The sequence below is a fragment of the Panthera onca genome, chromosome B3, assembly GCF_046562875.1.
Source record: "Panthera onca isolate mPanOnc1 chromosome B3, mPanOnc1 haplotype 2, whole genome shotgun sequence".
Taxonomy (NCBI): domain Eukaryota; kingdom Metazoa; phylum Chordata; class Mammalia; order Carnivora; family Felidae; genus Panthera; species Panthera onca.
This window is the reverse complement of record NC_138344.1, coordinates 61,446,734-61,465,926: the sequence shown is the minus strand read 5'-3', so window position 1 is coordinate 61,465,926 and position 19,193 is coordinate 61,446,734. Positions and strand designations below refer to the sequence as shown.

At 50.5% G+C, this 19,193-nt stretch overlaps 1 protein-coding gene across 3 annotated transcripts; it reads right to left on the bottom strand.

Moving 5' to 3' along the window:
• Positions 1-155: 155 nt before the first annotated feature.
• Positions 156-17,815, bottom strand: RPAP1 (RNA polymerase II associated protein 1). Of its 3 annotated transcripts, none has more exons than XM_060618884.2 (25): positions 17,707-17,815; positions 16,645-16,901; positions 15,944-16,092; positions 15,571-15,660; positions 14,748-14,868; positions 13,755-13,976; positions 12,697-12,876; positions 11,544-11,659; positions 11,164-11,262; positions 10,217-10,318; positions 9,824-9,991; positions 9,394-9,579; positions 9,135-9,269; positions 8,857-9,027; positions 8,179-8,336; positions 7,556-7,714; positions 7,230-7,431; positions 6,689-6,798; positions 6,186-6,381; positions 5,819-5,971; positions 5,471-5,613; positions 4,122-4,878; positions 951-1,127; positions 753-812; positions 156-645 (listed from the first exon to the last, which is right to left on the bottom strand). In XM_060618884.2, exons 2-25 carry the CDS (start codon positions 16,823-16,825, stop codon positions 496-498), a joined length of 4,185 nt encoding a protein of 1,394 aa, XP_060474867.1. In that variant the 5' UTR covers positions 16,826-16,901; positions 17,707-17,815; the 3' UTR covers positions 156-495. The 3 variants fall into 3 exon arrangements, with proteins under 3 accessions (XP_060474867.1, XP_060474869.1, XP_060474868.1); XM_060618886.2 differs by having other exon boundaries at positions 4,542-4,878; XM_060618885.1 differs by having other exon boundaries at positions 17,651-17,766.
• Between the last annotated feature and the right edge of the window lie 1,378 nt (positions 17,816-19,193).

Sequence of the window (19,193 nt, the reverse complement as noted above, 5' to 3'; positions counted from 1 at the left end):
TGCAGAACTAGGACCCATGTTTTTGTTTTCCCAGACGTAGGCTCTGTTTTCAGCTCTCCCATCTCTCACAGGAGCCCAGCTTCTCCCCTAGGATAGCCCATCTCTCCATACCAATCCTGAACTAACATCTGAAATCAGTCCAAATCAGATTCCCAGGAGATACAAAAAATTTTTATTTCAGTACACATCTACAGGATTTATGTATCTGGTCTGGGGCAGGGGAAGGAGGAGATATGTACATAGTTTGTCTGGTCTCCGAGAGAGGGGCAAGTTACCCTTCACTTCCATACAGACCAGATCCTGAGTTTCAGACATCAGGATATAATGGGAGGGCTCACTCTGCTCCAAAAAAGCTCACACAGCCTGCTCCCAGGAAAGCAAGCCTTCTCCCTTGTCTCCTGCCCACCCTTAAGCCACAAAACCCTTCTGTCTGGCCAGGCCCGTGTTGGTGAACCCCAGGAGAATGTATCCATCTCTTCATCTGTAGCAGCCATACTAGGTCTCTGATACCCCATTTTGGAGCATCCCTGAGGTCAGTCTCTGGAGGTACTGCTGACGCAGAGAGGGCAGCTGGAGATACAGCTCAAAGCCTTCTGGGAGGGCAGGATTAGGGAGCTTATAGTGGAGAAGGTGCTGCCGGAGACCCTGCAAAAGGGGCAGAAACTTTATGAAGTAGGTAGTGAGATCCTATTGAGATTTCCGTGCCCCAAGACCTCTTCTCTTCCCACCCTCCAGGATGTGCCCCATCCTACCTCATTCGTCAGCATCCAAGTCTTCTGCAACATGCTCCTGCGGGCAGCCTTTACCTCGTCCTAGAGGCAGAACAGGGACAGGGGACACTGGGCCAAGGGCTGTACCCATCACTGGCCTTGTCTGGCCCTCATCTCCTCCCCAGATGACCCAAAGGCAGCTCAATCACAGTCTCCCTTCCTCCCTTCAGTATAACTTACTGAACTCTTTGGGTCCTGGGAGAAGATGAAGCTGTTGACATGAGCCACAGCCACAGCATAGAGTACAGGGCACCAGCGTGCACAGAGTGCACCAGTAACCAGGACACGGAAGTAGAGCTGAAGGAGGGCCAGGTTGTCTTCAGGAGGCTCTGTATAGTACTCCAAGGACACAGGCAACTGTGACAGGGGGAATGAGACATGCTGAGGGTGAGGGTGGAATGTCTATCACCGCACAACAGGGTGGATGGCTGGTGGTCACATGGACCAAATCATGAGGGCAGAGATCAGGTCCTGGACAGACGTCCATTCCTATCACAAGGATCAAGGTTAAAGACTAAAGAGCTGAGAAGCAGGGAAAACTGGGAAACTAAGAAGCAGTACTGAATTTCTACTGCCTACCACTACTTTAATCTACTTAAAACTTTCAAAATGTCACATTCACCTGCTTGATTACACTATGAAACCTTTCAAAAGTTCCTTTTCTTAGGACCAGTAACTCTCTAAAAAATCACTCTTAATTCCATGCAGAAAGGATTATGAGAGGGGCACCTGGCTGGCTCAGTCAGTGGAACATACCACTCTTGACCTTGGGATTGTGAGTTTGGATCCAACGATGGGTGTAGACTACTTAAAAAAATAAAAACATAAAAAAAAAAGTGATTAGGGCACCTGGGTGGCCCAGTCGGTTGAGCATCCGACTTTGGTTCAGTTTATGATCTAGCGGTTCTTGAATTCAAGCGCCATGTCAGGCTTTGTACTGATAGCTCAGAGCCTGGAGCCTGCTTTGGATTCTGTGTCTCCCTCTCTTTCTGCCCCTCCCCCTGCTTGCACTCTCTCTCAAAAATAAACAAACATATGGGAATGCAAGCTGGTGTAGCCACTCTGGAAAACAGTATGGAGGTTCCTCAAAAAACTAAAAATAGAACAACCCTAAGACCCAGTAATTGCACTACTAGCCATTTACCCACGGGATACAGGTGTGCTGTTTCAAAGGGACACATGCACCCCCATATTGATAGTAGCACTATCAATAATAGCCAAAGTATGGAAAGAGCCCAAATGTCCATCAATGGATGAGTGGATAAAGAAAATGTGGTATATATACATACAATGGAGTATTACTCAGCAATCAAAAAGAATGAAATCTTGCCATTTGCAACTATGTGGATGGAACTGGAGGGTATTATGCTAAGTGAAATCAGTCAGTCAGAGAAAGACAAAAATGACTTCATTCATGAGGACTTTAAAAGACAAAACAGGTGAACATAAGGGAAGGGAAACAAAAATAATATAAAAACAGGGAGGGGGATGATACAGAAGAGACTCATAAATATGGAGAACAAACTGAGGGTTACTGGAGGCGTTGTGGGAGGGGGGGATGGGCTAAATGAGTAAGGGGCACTAAGGAATCTACTCCTGAAATCATTGTCACACTATATGCTAATTTGGATGTAAATTTTAAAAAATAAAAAAATTAAATTAAAAAAAATTAACAAACATAAAAAAATGATTATGAAAGAAAGACATAAGGTTTACCTCCAGTGGTATTTGTCATAGTGTTACTTCAAATAGCAGAAAATTAGAAACAATTTTCATGCCCACCAAGGGGTTGATAAAATAAACAGATGCACCTACACAATGAATTATTACATAGTAAAAAATGTTGATTTCTTAGAATATTTAATGATTGGGAAATGCTTATTATGTAATATTAAATTAAATGAAGAAAATTAAATGAAGAAAATATTATGCAGGGATCCCAATTTTATAAAAATATATATGTACATAAAAAGACTAATCCTTAAAAATGTATTTTTGTTTTTTTATATAAAATACTTACATTTTATATACATGTTAAATGTATTTATTAAAATATTTAAAGTTTACCAGAATAGGGCACCTGGGTAGTTCAGTTGGTTAATTGCCCAAATCTTGATTTTGGCTCAGGTTATGATCTCTTGGTTCATGAGTTCGAGCCCCACAACGGGGTCTGTGCTGATGGTGTGGAGCCTGCTTGGGATTCCCTCTCTTTCCCTCTCTCTCTGACCTTTGCCTGCTCACTCTCTCACTCTCTCTCAAAATAAATAAACTTTAAAAAAAAGTTTAGGGGTGCCTGGATGGCCCAGTCAGTTAAGCATCCAACTTCAGCTCAGGTCATGATATCGCAGTCTGTGAATTCGAGCCCCGAATCAGGCTCTGTGCTGACAGCTCAGAGCCTGGAGCCTGCTTCATTTTCTGTGTCTCCCTCTCTCTCTGCCCCTCCCCCACCTGTGCTCTGTCTCTCTCTCTCAAGAATAAACATTAGAAAAAATTAAACAAAAAGTTTACCAGAATAAGATATGATGAAAATAAAAACTCAAACCTTAAAAAAATAGTAACTCTCTACAGCTTATAAGTTTAACCCTTTAGCCTGATTTTTGAGGCCCTCTAAGATTTTATTAGCCTTGTTTCCAACAAGTTCCTAAACTAAAATCTGTTCTAGACTCCTCCCTCTTCCTACCCTGTTATACTCCTTCCTGCCTCTGAGCTTTTGCTGATGCTATTCCACTAGGTACATTCTTTTACTTTTTGAGAGAGACCTTGTGAGTTGGGAGAGACAGAGAGAGAGAGACAGAGAGAGAGAGAGAAAACCCCAAGCAGACTCCACACTCAACAGAGGGCTAGATCTCACAACTGTGAGATCATGACCTGAGCTGAAATCAAGAGGCACTTAACTGAATGAGTCACCCAGGTGCCCCTCCACTAGGTACATTCTGTCCTTCATCCTCAACAATCCAAATTCTATCCAACCTTCAGTGCCCAGGTCAATCTGCACTCTTCCCCAAAGCCTTCTGCTTATGGGAAGCCCACTTTGATATTTCCCTTTTCTGAATCCTGACCTAACATCTAAAATCTGAATAACTTTGAACGTTAGTTTGTAGCACGTCTCTTATCCAGGTTGTAGCAACATGAACAACGAGCTGTAGCTTGTTAATAATATCCAATACGTACTATATGCCAGATACTCTGTGGAGTATCTCCTTTCGTGGAGTCTCTTAATCTCCTCAAAATCCCCAAGAAGTGAGATAAGGAACCTGAGGGCCACCAAAGCTCCCCACTGCTCAGGACCACCCCCAAGGCCCAGTACAGGAAGGCCAGTACAGTACAGGCTGTGCTGGGCTGAGAAAGTACCTGGGTCAGAGGCAGGCCCAGAGCTCGCAAGGCTCCCACATGCTCCCCAAAGAGGGCAAGACGCAAAGTGACACTGAACCGACGCTGCAGGGGAAGGAGAACCAGAGCTCCAAAGAGATGGTCCCCAAAAGAGACAGCCTCAAAATGCTCCAGGAAGTTGGCATAGAGGTCAGGGAAAGATGTCAGGCCAGGAAGCGGACAATCCAGCTTGAGGTCTGGCAGGACTTTAGGCTGGCAGAGCCGGGCAAGGAGAGCTGCCACCAGACGTTGTATTGGGGATTCCCGGAACAGCTCACTGTCTACCAGGAACACACACATGAGCCGTGCCAGGCGGGCAGCAGGCGGTACAGCCCAGAGGGCCTGGGGGCGCCAGCTTTCCAAGATGAGCACCCACTGCAGAGCCCGCATAGCTGTGCCTACTGTGTCAGCAGGAGGAAGCCCCGAGGGCGTGTCTGAGGCCTGGTGGTAGAGGTGGATCAATGGCAGGAAAGGCCAGTCGGTGGGCAGCAGCGGCTCCTTAGGCACAGGGAGCAGCAGGGCTGGGATTTGCCGTAGCTCCCCTCGGTACAAGGCCTGAGATGCTAGTAGGCTGGCTCGGGCCAGTGAGCAGTGGGTCAGGTAGCAGCTGCGGATGCTGGGGAGGTCCTGGCAGGCCTGAACCAGCAGAGCCCCTCGCCCACACGCAGAGTCCCTGCCGCTCCCTAAGGACAGCCGATCAGAGAAGTCAGCTGCCTCTGGACCACCTGATGCTCTTTCCCTGCAATAGAACCCAAAAGCCAAAAATGAGGGTTTGAACCACGGCACTCTGAACACCATGCCACCTCTCCAGGGCTTCCCAGAGGTTCCTAGGTCCAATCCTGCTCCTCCCTGTTCCCTTAATCACTTTCTATGTTGTGTGTGTAGATTAAGAGAATGGATACTAAAGTCAGCTGCTTAGGGGCAGGTTTACGGAACTTCTCTGTGCCTCAGTTTCCTCATAGGAAAATGGGGATAATAACAATACCTATCTCATGGTACAAATGAAACACTTAAAATACAGACAGATACTTAAGGAGATGCCAGACACAAAGTTAGCACTCAGTAACTGTTAGCTATTACTCAAGTATAGCTAGTTTATGCACCTATTTTTAGCTATACAGTCACATTGAAATCACATTATAATTCTCTAACGTGGATATCTTCATCCTCACTTTACTGATGAGAAAATGGAAGCTCCAATAGATGAAGTACAATCCATGCAAGAAAGAGGATTAAACCCAGGTGTTCTAGCTCCAAACTCAGGGCTGCTCTGTCAATAGCCACAACAGCCTCTCAAAGGGCTGAGTTGATGTCACCAACCCTGGACTTACGGGAGGAACTCCAGACGGAATACACAGCTCAGCAGTAGCTCATGGGCGAGGTACTCACTTCCAGGCAGCACTCGGCTCAGCAGGGCCAACACCATACTATGATGGAGAGCGGCATTGACGGCCAGAACTGGCTGGACTGTTGCCTATGAACAGAAGACCAAGGGGTGGGAGGGTGGGTGGGATGTGAGAGGGCACAGAGCAAAGGGAAGTGAGAGTCCATGCAAAGAGGATATATACTGAAGGGTACAGATCCTGGGCACATCTAGATGGGATGAACTGCAGGGGTAGGGATTATGGGGGGGGGGGGTGTTGTGGACAGAGGTGGAGAGGGGGCTGGGGCATACCCACCGCTCTCTGGGCCAGGGTGAGTGCCAGGTACTGTAGGTGGTACTCATGGCGCAAGGCCCACGCAGAGAAGGGAGTGAGTTGTGGGGCAGCCATAGGAGCCACACACTGGAGGAAGTAGTTCTGGAGTCCTGGGGCAGCCAATATGGTAGCCAGCTGGAGGAAAGCAAACTTGTTCAGATCTAAAGTGACTTTGATCTCTCTCCTAAAGTTCCCCAGGTGGCTGCCCCCTCCCCAGCCAAACTCAGAGAAATGGGTGCTGGCAAAAGAGACCTTTCTGCCTCAAGTGATACCCTCACCCTTTTGTTCTGACTCCTATCTTGCCCCTCCACCCCAGCCTCCAACCCCTAACCAGGTGCCTATGTCTCACCTGGCCACATAGCCCCTTGTGGATCCGGGCCAAGGTGTTGAAGAGAGACAGGAGGGCAGTGAGGAACGGGAAGGGTGAGGCTGAGCCAGCCAGACTGAGAGAGGGGCGTCCTCCTGTGCAACCCAGTGACACCAGGCTGGGGAGAGCTTCAGGGGCCGGAACACAGAACTGCGGGTTGCAGAGAGGGGAGCAGCATCTGGAGGCAGAATGAAGAAGCTGAGGGGGGCTCTGGCCTGATGTACACCAGGCTAGAAAAGAGCTGCTTGGTCTGCGACCAAGGCCCACAGGAACCTGGCTATATGTACCAGTACCCACATTCCTCAGAGCCCTCAAGTGCTGCTTGCTAGGGACTCAGGTTTCCTTCAGGCTGAGAAGGTCTACTTGGGATGGGCCAGGGAGCTAGATCTAGGAGTCCTACAGGGAGTCAAACGGCCTCCTCCCTACTGCCCCCACCTCCCAACCACACACACACACACACACACACACACACACACACTACATACCTAAGAGAATCCCACAGGCTGCCCAGAGTGGGTGGGTGCAGTAAGGGTAGCAGCAGCCCCTCTGACAGGCGCTCCATATCCTGAAGCCAATCCCCTGGGCACAGGCTTGGCTAGAAGACCAAGGGGCTCAATGAGCTGACAGCAAAAGGAGATGCATTCTCCTAGACCCTGTGTACCCAGGCCAAGCCCATAACTTCCAAGAGCCCAAGAGTCAGTGTTTGTAGGCTTCTGCCTTCTGACCCTTCTGGAGAGAGAAAAGACCCTGAGGTTGCCCCGACACCCTCTGTCCTCAGAGCATGAAGTCTCCAGGGAGACAGAGCTGCTGCTTGGGGTTCTCTGGTCCCCACCAACACAGCTCCCTGACAGCTCCAATGGATATGGAAGCAGAAAGAGGAAGGTGGGAGGGAAAAGGCGGAGAATAGGAAAAAGTGGAATGGGGAGGTAGGAGTGGAGAGGTCGAGACAGAGGGAGACACAGGGTGGTATGTTAAGATGGGGGCAGGCGCCCAGGATATGGAGGAAGGTAGGCAGGCAACACTCACCTGCTGGCTCCAGGCCTGGTAGTATGCATCCAGGAAGAGTAGGCAGGCAGTGGGCACCGGGCCTAGAGCATGCCAATTCTCAGATCTGGGCAGCAACTTCAAGGTCTGTCTTAGAAAGGGCTCCACAAGGGGTTGGAGCCCGGACACCTGTGTCCAAGTGATCAAGGAAGGAGTGGCCGACAGACTGGCCTCAGCAGAGTCACTAGAGGAGTGCCAAAGGGGTCACAGTCAAGGTCTGGCTGCCTTGACTCCTCCATAAGGTCTACCCACCCTCTCACTCTGGAGGAGTGCTCCCACCTGTCCTGAAGCTCAGAGCTATAACATACCTGCTGGACTCAGGGACAGTGCTACTGGCTGCCAGGGTCAGCTGGGTGAGCAGAGTGAGCAAGGAGGCTATCCGCTGCACAGACAGGGGCTGAGGGGGCTGGGTGCTGAGCTCCTCTGGCACAGCCTGCAGGGCCCGCATCAGCACTGGGTATAGCTCCCTGGGGGAGAATGATTACTGCCTTTCAGTGTCCAAAGACACTGGACATGGAGACACATGACACAAAGCAAGGCACTGCCCCAAGGACCTGCAGTTTGGTTAAGGAGGCTTGGGAGAAAGAGGCCCCAGGGCTGGGCACTCTTGGAAGGCTTCAGAGGGAAGGAAGGCTGGAGGCTGAAGGGAATGAGGGTAGACCTTCCAGGCTTCCTTCCAACAAGGGATTTAAATCTGATTTCACAAAGCTACTAAGGCTGTTGTGCACAGAATGTGGTTAACTCGGCTTTTTTCTACTGTCCTCTGGCTAGTCCTGGCCCCCAAGCCTTCTTCATTCCTCCCAGAATCCCCTCTTCCTCATCCTCAGCCTCCCTCTGAGCTTGAAACCTTGAGCAAGGCTGAGTCATCAGATTAGGCCAGAGTACAGAACCGGAGAGGTCTGTAAGAGAGCTTACTCTTGTCTCTCCTCACCTGTAAAGGTCACTACCCTGGCCATAGGAGGCAGCCACAGCCCACAAACGGAAGGCCTCAGTGCTCAGCATCTCAGCTTCCTCTGGGGGCAAGGCCATTTCCTGGGGAGCCTCTGCTATAAAGCGGCACAGGCGGCTCCGGAGATCGAAGCTGCTCAGCTGAGGGTGAGAGGGCAGAGAGTCTGAACATCACAATCAGCAGGGAGCCCAAGTAGCCTCAGGTTCTCTTACTATGGAGACTGGCTCAACTCAACCCTGTTCCAGGCCACTCTCGTGCTACAGGGTCTTAACTCTGGACCAGGATGAAACTATCTCATCCATCCCTCCCTCCCGCTCCACCTTCCTTCCCTCTCTGCCTCTCCCCCCCTTCATTTTAGCAAGCACCTGCTCGGCCCCTTTTCTAGGGCTACTTGACTATGGGTGACGGCCGCCCATCTGTAAGTGGCTCTTCTGGTCTGGGCCCATCAGTTAACGAAAGCACAAGTAGGCCTATAGGATACACTATAATCTAGATGACTAGGTTTCTGGCTGGTGGTTCCTACTGCATTTCTAAGCAACTGGATCAGAGATCAGAAAAGGAAGATGGCATGAGACAGTTACCCAGAGTCCAGAGGCCATGCTTAGCCCCCAACCCAGCCCTGTCTTAAGCCCCTCATCCCTCGACCTTTGTCCTGCTCACCAGCCGGGCAGCAATATTCCTACCAGCCGAGGCCAGGACACGAAGTAGTTTCATGGCAGTGGCACAGGGCACTTTGTGTAGACTGAGGACAGGCCCCACCCCCATGGGGGACCAGCTGGTGGGCAGGAACTCTCGAACCACGGTCTCTATTAGTCGAGGGCACTCCAGGACCTGTGGGGGTCAGGAAGAAAAGGGAAGTAGGGAAGTAGGGAGGCTGAGGGTCAGCAATGGGGTCAGCTAGGCTCTTTGTGCATTCCTTGTCTCCTTCTCGTTCTTACCCTTGTGGCTGACTCCAGGGAATGCCGGGCCAGACGGATGAGCACAGCCAGGATATCAAGGACCACAGAAGGGGCTGGGCAGGTCACCTCTAGCACGTAGCGCAGCCGTGGCAGCAGGTTGGTAGCCAGAAGCCCCTGGTGATCAGAGAGATAAACCCAGTGCCAAAAGCAACTGAGCCCCAGGCCTTGATGACCCCTCTTGCCTAAGATGTGCTCGCTTCGAGGTCATGCGACAGGTGCAGCTGCCCCAGCATTTTACCTTGATGATGTCATGTCGGGCCAAGTCAGATGGAGGCCGGTTTCCTTCCTCAGGGCTCTTTCTTTTTGCTTTTTCTGCTGGGGCCTCTTCATCTTCATCCTCATCGCCCTCCCTATCCTCCTGGCTGGGCATCAGAGGAAACGTCAAAGCTCCATGGTACCAGGAGAAGGAGCTATCGAGGAGCTCCTGACATGAGAGAGAAGGGTGTGGGAAGAAGAGGAAGGAGTCAGGCCCAGAAAAAGCAGCAGCAGCAGCCACCCACCCAGAACAGAAAGGCAAGGCTGCTGGGCTTTGGGGCCCATAGAAGAAGGCAGTGGTGCTGCCATCCCATTCTCTGCTCTGCCTGGCAAAGCCTTGGCAGTGAGGGCATGTCCAGCAACAGGAGTAGGAATGCTGATGCCTCAAAGCCCTACTCCTATCTGTGCTGTACCTCATCTCCAGGAGCCACCAGCAGAGCCTGAAGAGCCCGCACGGCAGCTGCAATGACTGCGTCCACTCTGTCATCCAGGGAGAAGCGCAGCAAGAAGAGGAAACCAGCATCCAAGAGGAGGCGCAAGACACTGCCCACTAGCCGGTCCCCAAACTCGCCAGCCTGGGCCTTGGGGATAGGATAAAACTTTGCTGAAGATGTAGAAGTTAGAGTCTTTGTCCTAAACCCTTCACTTGCCCACCTATGACCCTGGGTTTATCCCATTCCCAGTCTGCCCCAGAGACAGTTGGTGTATGGGCTAAGGGGCCAGAATGAAAAGGGCAGGAGGTGGGGAAGTCTATGGTTGGGGGAGGAGGCGTGGGGACAGGCAGGACCGGCCAGCAGTCCACTCACCCTGCTGATGACCTGGGCCAACACATGCAGCGCTAGTGCTCTCTGCTGGGACACCTGGCTGCGCGTGAGGTGGAACAGCTCCTGCAGGGAGTACCCCGCTCTCTGGGGCAGGGACAAGAAATCAGCAGCCAGGACACAGGGCAGCACCCCAACCAATACACAGAAATGCCTCCATTCTAGGCACTGACTTAGTTGTCCAGGGGAAGGCTAAGATAAGTAAGTGATATCTCTTGCCTCTGCTCTCCATGGATCCTCAAACTGGTAAAGAAGATGGGACTTGCACACGAGTAACCATGCCATAAGGCAGATAGGGAAGAATTCAGTAATCAGTGTTTAATTTACAAGAGAAGAGGGGAGAGAGAGAGAGAGAGAAGGGGGACCTGGAAAAGTGATGAGGTCTTAGTGGGTAGGTAGAGCTTTGATGGCCTGAAGAATAAGCCCTGGAGGTCCTTGAGCACACGGCGTACATGGCAAGTGGGCTCCAGAATGGCGCAGGAGTGAGGAAGGCAGAGCTACAGGGGCAGCGGGGATAGAGGGTCGGAGGACTGTCTTGCCAGGCTAAAGAGCCAAGACTATTCTGTGAGCAGAAGAGAGCCAGGAAACTTTCCGAGGCACGGCACAGCCTGAGCGGGGCCAGAGGGAATCAGTATGGCAGTCCCATGAGGGACGGATGGCATGGCTGAGAGAGTGGAAGACATGGTGACTGAGCAGGTAAGAGGGAGCAAGGCTCTCCTTTAGAAAGCCTCAGACGAAGCGACATAGAACTGGCAAGTTCAGGGAACTGAACGGAATGTGAAGGAATGAGGAGAAACATTTTGAGCCCAATAACCTATGGACACCAAGGCTGAGAACTGGAATAGAGTACACAGAAGGTCCGAGGCAACTGACCAGAGGTCCTTTTCCACTTGCCAAGAGCTGCCCAGTCCTCCCTGGGCCCCATGCCTCACCTCTGCCTCTTCTCCATGGTGGTGCAGGCCCAGATGGGTGGGCAGGTCCACATCAGGGGCCAGAAGCTCTCCCTGAAGACTAAATCGGGCCTGCATCCTCTAACGGGAAGAGAAAGAAGACTATAGGCTGGGGATGCAGCAACTTACCCATACCCACTCCTCACCCATCTCCCGGGCCTCCGGTCCTGACTCTATGCCTGAGTGGAAATGGAACTTCTTTGGCCCCAGGGGCCAGGCAGGGTGGTGGGAGAGGAGGAGGAGTGCAAAGGAGAAATGCTTCTCCAGCTCCAGGGAAGAAAATGGCCTGAGTCCTGGGTGCAAGGGCCCCAGCCCCATTTCCGGCCCATTCCACCCCCTGTAGGTCAGCTGGCCCTCCTCACCTCCTGCGTTTGCTGCCGCCGGAGTGGGGGCAAGTCCTGGGTCCACTGGAGCTTCTCCAGCTCCACAGTGTCCATGTGCAGCCATTCTTTGTGGGGCGTCACAGGTGGTGCCAGAGCTAGGAAGATGGAAGCAGAGTAGTAAACCCTAAGGGGCTCAGCTCGGTGGTCCACTGGGGTCCTGGCCATCACCCAGCGGTTGCCACATGCACCTCTGCCCAAGGGTCTGGCAGCCTCTGCCTTCAGCTATAGTTAAGTAGCATGGCCCAGCAGCTAGAACCCCTGGGAACTGGACAAATGTCTCAGATATGGGAGAACACACCTAGTCCAGGGCTCTAGCCCCTTGCTCATCCCAAGGATTTGCTGGGAGGGGCAAGAGAAAGTGGAGGAGGTAAGGAAGAGGAAAGAGAGGGAGCAGAGGAAGAAGGGAGGACCACATATATCAGGGACAACATAGCTCTCAACTGTCTAGTACCGACCTTCTCAAGAAGCAGGAGAGTGGGCAATGAGGGACAGCTATCCTGCTTCTGCAGGGCAAGATACAGAAACATACACCCAGGACACCCCCCTGCTTCTCCCCCCCCCCCCCCACCCGACCTGCTCAGCTGGCCTGGACCTCACGGAGGGGCAGGAGGCTCCTGGCTTCCATAATTCAATTTCTTCATTTGTTAATCACTAATAAAATAATCCAGGTCCTGGGAAATGAGTGCTCCCACTGGCCTCTCTGCTTTGGGTCTGGCATGTTCGTAAGGCCTGTGTCAGACTCTTCTCCCATCATCACCCTGGCCCTGCCATCTTGCTCATAACACTGACAGCAGAGGCAGAAAACTGTAGGGTGGCTAGAGCCAGGGCTGGGGCAACTCTTGCAAAGGCAGGCTGGAGATGATCTGCAGGGGGAGGGGCCATTCAGCCATCATGCTCTGCTGCTGCTTACCAGGGAAGAGCGAGAAGGAGTGGCAACAAAGCAAGAAAACAGGAAGCATATGCAGGAAGAATATATGCATCAGCAAATGAAGACTGATTTCCAGATGATAATGGAAGATTAATGTTAGATGTCAAGGACAGAGAAGATTCTCTTCTTTTCCCATCTGCCAAGCCTAGATGGGATACTTCCCTCTACTTTTATTCCCCAAAAGATGTACCCCTTTTTCCAAACCTGGGGCTTCTGGCTCCAGCTCGTCTTCCTGCCTGGGCTCACTTGGAGAAGTTGGCACAGTGGGTTCCTCTCCAGTGACCTCAACAGAGGGTCCTCCTGGTCTCTGCTCCTCTGTGGCCTTCTCTCCTGCTTGCTCATGGACATGGCTGTGGGACCTCAAGAAGGCAACCAAGTTGGGATCTAGGGAAGAGGATGGAAGGGACAGTGGGTGTTGGTGGATCCTCCCCAGCCTTGTACAGACCTGACACCTGCTGAATGTTGCCTGCCTATGAGTGCCAAGGCCAGGACAAGCCATTTCCTCCTCCTGGCCTGAACCCGCTGGGCTCTCTTGGGGCTTCAATGACCCACACCTGTCCCTAGGACCTGCCCACCCACCCTTCTCTCCATCTTTCACAGTCCCCTGGCCCAGGTTTCCACCTATCCCAGTGCTTGGCTCCAGATCAGAGGCCCAAAGTAAGTGGCTGTGGAATAAATGAATGAATGTTGACTAGAGCCAAAGAGAAGGCATTTAGGGGAACAGTTCCTCTCTCTTTTAGCTAATTTATTTACACACAAATATTTACTGAAACCTAATCTATGTATGCTCTATTAAGGTGCTAGATACACACTTTGGAACAAGACTGACTTGGTGCTACTGTTTTGGTGAATAGAAACTAGGAGGGAGGTACGGCAGAGTTGAGTGTCATATAATAGAACATGTCATAGCCGTACTAGATAGAGCATAACTACATTACATTAGAGTACGTTACACTAGAGTAGTACAGGATACACAGTGTAGTGGTTAAGAGCAGGGACTGTCAGACCTCACAGACCTAGGTTTACATCTCATCCATGTTCTTTACCAGCCATATGACCTGGGGGAGAATTTCTTCAAGTTATGACACTCAGTTTCTTTTCATAAGTAAATGAAATTAGTACTTACAGGAACCATTCGAGGACAGAATGAAATAATGCATTCAAGTACTCAGCAAAAAGCCTGGCATACACAGTAAGCCTTCATTAATAAGTGGCAGTCCCTTCCTAGCCTGGCCTCGGCTGCAAAGACTGATATGCCATACCGAGCTGAGCTAGCAGCCGCTGCTGTTCCTGCAGGATCTCTTCAGGAGCCATGGCTTGTAGTTTTGCTATGTTCTCTTCATGGATGGTCTGGGCTTCCTGCTCAGCATCCTGGCTCCTGAGCCCCTTCCCTGTGACTAGATTGGGTCCCTGGAAGCTGTGGCTGCCCCATGGAAGCTGGTAGCCCTGCTCCCTAGGTGTGAGTGCCTCACAGGATGCAGCACCTGGAAGAAGTGTATGATTAGTTTCACTGCCTCACCCAAGCCTAATCCCGTTAGTCCTGGAGACAGAGGGAGGCCCCAGAGATTTCCCAGGCAAAGAGTGGAGGCCCCTCCCCACAGCCCACACCCCCACAACACAAACATAGGCTGGGCCGGGTGGTGACCTCTCTACTCATTTTTCCCCTTTTAGAGGGATGTTTCCCTAAGAAATATCCTACTTTCTGACTCTTCTCTTAGATGTCCAGTCATCTGCCTCCAGAAGCCTGCCTCCAGCTCTTCTGTTAATAATTTGCATCATTAAAGGAATCTTGGCCTTTATCTTTATTTTATAGTCCCTGCCAGATATCTCTGAGTCCTTCCTTCTTCCTAGAGCCGAATAATGGCCTGCACTCTCCCTGCACCTAAGACTCAGATGTGGACCCAAGCCATCCATACTCAATAGTGTATGTAGGGATAAGGGACAGCTTCCTCTTCAGATGGCTCAAATGCCACTTAAATGTGCCTTCCTGGGTCGCCTGGGTGGCTCAGTTGGTTAAGTGTCTGACTCTTGATTTCAGCTCAGATCATGATCTCACGGTCCTGAGATTGAGCCCCATGTTGGGCTCTGCACTGGGTGGAGACTACTTAAGATTCTCTCTCTCTCCCTCTCCCTCCCCCCGCAAAATAAATAAATATGCCTTCATATTTGAGGGGGAGAAGACACATACCCAAAGGTGACTCTATGATTGTATATTAGAAAAAGGGCGAGCCCAAGCCTCCTCAACCTCAGCTTACCCTCTAGTGGATCCAGGGTAGACACAACTTCTCTAACTGGTGGGACCCTAGCTTCAGACACTCTCTTTGCTGCAATTTCTTGGGCAAAGATGCTTCTCTTACCAGATGTTGCTGACTTCCCCTATGGGCAAAAAGAAAACCCAGGTGACTGATGCTCCTTACCCCGTCCTCTTCTCAAACTCTTTACACTAAGGCCACTGGAACAAAGGGATAAAAGGGTCTTGCTTCATCTCCAAGGGTCACAACCCTATTTCTCAGAAAAAGCAGTGCTCTATAGGACAGGTCTTGAAGTCTGACAAATCTGGGTTGGATTTCTGGCTCCTGTATCTATTAGATGTGTGGTGTTGGACAAGTTATTTATCTTTTCAGGGTCTCAGTTTCCTCACCTGGAAATGGGGATAATGATACCTACCTTACACGGCTGTTATGAGGACTAAGTAACGCGTGTAAAGTGCTTAGCATGACGCTGCTTTAACAAGAGGGTTGCTTATCATTATTCAGATTCTCTGCCTGAGGAAGATGCACTATGGGGCATCTGGGTAGCTCAGTTGGTTAAGTGCCGGACTCTTGCTTTCAGCTCAGGTCATGATCTCACTCACATTTTGTGAGTCTCAGCCCCACAAGCCCCTATCAGGCTCTGTGTTGATAGCACGGAGTCTGCTTAAGATTCTCCCTCTCCCTTTCTCTCTGCTCCTCCTTAGCTCACATTCTCTGTCTCTATCTCAAAAAAATAAATAAACATTAAAAAAAAAAAAGAAAAAGGAAGAGGCACTATAAGGCTCATCTGAATGTCCCCTAAGCACCATCTAAGCACCGTGCCTACCTGTCTCTCCTGTGAGCGATGGAACACAGGAGGGAAAGCAACGCCACTGGGCACAGGCAGATTCACAGCCACTGAACTTGTATCTCGTTCCTGCAGCAACAAAGCACAAAGTAGTGAAGATACCAAGCTTTCCCCAGACTGGACACTATCCCCCTAGCCCCAATTCTGTATGACTAGAGTCTCTCTCTAGGGAGAAATGGACCCACTTTGCTTCTTAGGGGACAGTGTTTCTAAAGCAGACCCCAAACTGACTGCAGGGGGAATAAAGTCCCACCTTTCTGAATCACCCTCTACTCCTAAGGCTCACCACCCCTACCCAAATATCCTTGCTATCCTAGGAAAACTTGTCCTACTAAACAAGGGTGAGACGCACAACGATCTTAGTCAAGACAGCAGTGATGTGTTGATCGTGCCTATTCAGCCTCTCTTCAGGATCCTCATGTTCAGGCGGGGGACGGCCAGGGCTGGGTCTGGCTCTCTTCGGGGGAGCAGGAACCAAAGCTGGGGGCAAATCTGGGAGATCTGGGAAAGAAAAAAAACCTCAGATGTGAGGATACCCACACCTTTCCAGGAAGAGACTGAGGGCAGGAGGAAGCCAAAGAAAGAAGGGCAGTTGCCGTGGGGCCCTGGCTCAAGCTGTGTCACCTTGGGCAAAGTATGTAAGCTCTGTGAACCTTAGTTTCTTTTTTTTTTTTTTTTTTTTTTCAACATTTTTAATTTATTTTTGGGACAGAGAGAGACAGAGCATGAACGGGGGAGGGGCAGAGAGAGAGGGAGACACAGAATCGGAAACAGGCTCCAGGCTCCGAGCCATCAGCCCAGAGCCCGACGCGGGGCTCGAACTCACGGACCGCGAGATCGTGACCTGGCTGAAGTCGGACGCTTAACCTACTGCGCCACCCAGGCGCCCCAGTGAACCTTAGTTTCTGCATGTGTAAAATGGGGCTGCAGCAACAGAGATTATGCAGTGTCTGAAATAATGACGGGGAAAAATCCAACCACATCAGGAAGAGGGAGAGGACATTCAGGTCATATCCTCTCTCGTTCCTCAGCCTGACACCCACAATCACTCACTGTCCAGCGTCACCACATCCCGATGATCTTGTAGCAGAGGATGGTCCAGGTTAGTGTCGCCACCTCTCCTACTTCCTTTCTTCACCAGTTGTACTGCTGGAGCCGCACCAGCTGCAAGAAACTGACTCTGGAAACGCAGCAGGTCCACCTCTGACTCCCCTGGCTTTGGTCTGGACAGCATCTTGACACTCCAGCTGCCTCTCTAGAGCAACTCTTTCCAGCACTGCTTTGGTGTGGTGATTCTCTCTCATTCACACCTACAAGCAATAAAGTTGATAGCCCTCTGCAAGCGAATCCTGATTCTCTTTATTGTGTATCAGAGACAACTCTTTTCTTGGGTTCACATCAACTCATTTCTTCTCACTCATACCTTATTGCCATTCCCTCCCTATACAGCCCTCCCTGATGTCACCAGCCTAACAACAAAGTTTATTGCCGACTTAAAGTTGTTTACAATCTGTGGATGATAAAAATTTTCAGGAACAGCTGTAGGGAACCTAAGAAAAATGCCATCAGGAGACAGGCAGATAAATGTCATATCAAGGAGTAATGATTCTGTATCAAAATGGAGAGAACATGCCTGGCCTAAAGGTGTTCAAATTATTAAGCAACTACAACAACAACAACAACAACAAAACCTTGGGCTATAAAAAACAACATATAAAAATCATCTGTATTTTTATACACCAGCAAAAAGAACAATCAGGAAATGAAATTAAGAAAACAATGTCACTGACAATCGCATCAAAAAGAACAAAAACTCTTAGGAATAAATTTCACTAAAGGAGTACTTGTACACTGTCGGGCCTCACAACTGCCCCTAGGGCTCTGCGGTCGCGGACACTCCCGGACCACTCGAGTCAGCAAAGAAATCACCGGATCCCAGCCTATGCAGCCCGCTGATGGTGGGCCGCGGCCGGGATCTCCACACCGAAGAGGCCGCGGCCACTCCAGTGCACAGCAGATACATTCAGGGAGGCTCCAACAAGGAAGCTGGATACCCTACCCCAGAGTCCTCCCCCGGGGAACCCTGAAATCCGTCCCTCCAGCGCAGCCCCTTACTTCCTCTAGGATCGCCTGGGCGCCGCCATCTTGCCCCGCAAGTGCCACGCTTCCGCCGCCACCAGGTTTGAACATCCGCCCCGCAGCCCAGCCCCGCCTTTCCAGGGCCTGGCTCCACCCTTTCTGGGATTGCATTCTGGGCGCCCAAGACCCCCCGTACCCCCCTTTTTTTTGTTTAAGTTTATTTAAGTAATCTCTCCACCCAACTTGGAGCCTGGGCTCACAACCCGGAGGTCAAGAGTCGCATGCTTTTCCGGCTGAGCCAAGCCAAGACGCCCCTGCGCTCGGGACCCTTGAGGGGGAAGATGCACGGCTTGCCCTGCCCTCCACTACCCCACCAGGTAAACTCTATGCCAACACTGAGAACACTCATCCTTCGGATGTGCAGCAGACACAGGCCCTTCTACACACACGACACCCGTGACAGAAGGCAAAGTGTACTTCAGACGACCCTTCTGCACTCACCAGCCTGGATAATCACATCCTAAACCCAGCGCCCAAGTTTCTGGGCAGCACCCAGCAACCTACAAACACCAAGGTGACCTCCCCAGTGCATTTATCGGTGACCAAGAAGGTAAGCATATAAAAGGAAAGGCAAGGCTTAAGGAAAGAAACACTGTAGGAGTGATGGTGGTGAGGAGAGAAGAAAACAGTCTCCTGATCCCCTTCCTGAGCATCCTGCCTCTGTTCACTGCAGTGTCTCTTCTTGGAAATCCTCTCTTTCTTCTTTCCCACACCCTACCCCCAAAGTCTTTCTCTCCCTTTAAGGCCAAGCTGAAGTGAACTCTAAAACCCCTGCCAACCAGGTCTATTCACTGAACTTTCCTTGAAATCTTACACCTGCACCACTTGTGTGGCTTGTTGGGAATGCACTGCCAATTATCAACTATTACTGGCCACCTTTTCACAAGCATGTATGCTATTCTCTTGAATAGACTGAGTTCCTTGGGGGCACCAGGCCCTCTTTGTTGCATCCATAGTGCTCAGCACCCAGCATATGGCCATGAAAATAGGACCTTAGTAAACCACTGCTTGATTGAAGGCTATGTTAGGGAAGCCAGTGTTAGTCCATTCATCCTTAAACTTTAGCAGGCATCAAAATCACTTTGAGGGCTTGTTAAAACAGATTACTGGGCCTCACCCTCAAGAGTTTCTGAATCAATAGGTCTTGGATAGGACCCAAACAAATTTGCATTTTTAACAAATTTCTAAGTATTCTATAGAATCATTCTTTAGTTCTCTTGGTCTAAACTGTAGCAGTAAATTTCAGCTACTAGTATTTAGCCATCTTTGGGGTCCAAAATAGTCCTGGGCCTGGTCAGAAGTTATGGGGAGTGAGGGAGGAGAACTGGAACCAGAAATGCTGGAAGAATGATAGTAGAAAATCATTGTTTGCAACCACTAATGAAATAATCGCTCCAGGCAACTATCATTAATGACTGATAAAACTATTGGGGGGGGGGGTGCCTGGGTGGTTCAGTTGGCTG

Coding starts and splice junctions, on each gene's coding strand:
- RPAP1 (XM_060618884.2), bottom strand. CDS start 16,825: ATGCTGTCCAGACCAAAGCCAGGGGAGTCAGAGGTGGACCTGCTGCGT. Junction 11,660..12,696: donor GCTGGAGCCAGAAGCCCCAG/GTTTGGAAAAAG, acceptor CCATCTTCCTAG/CTCTGGCACCACCTGTGACG. Junction 9,992..10,216: donor TGGCCCAGGTCATCAGCAGG/GTGAGTGGACTG, acceptor CCTATCCCCAAG/GCCCAGGCTGGCGAGTTTGG.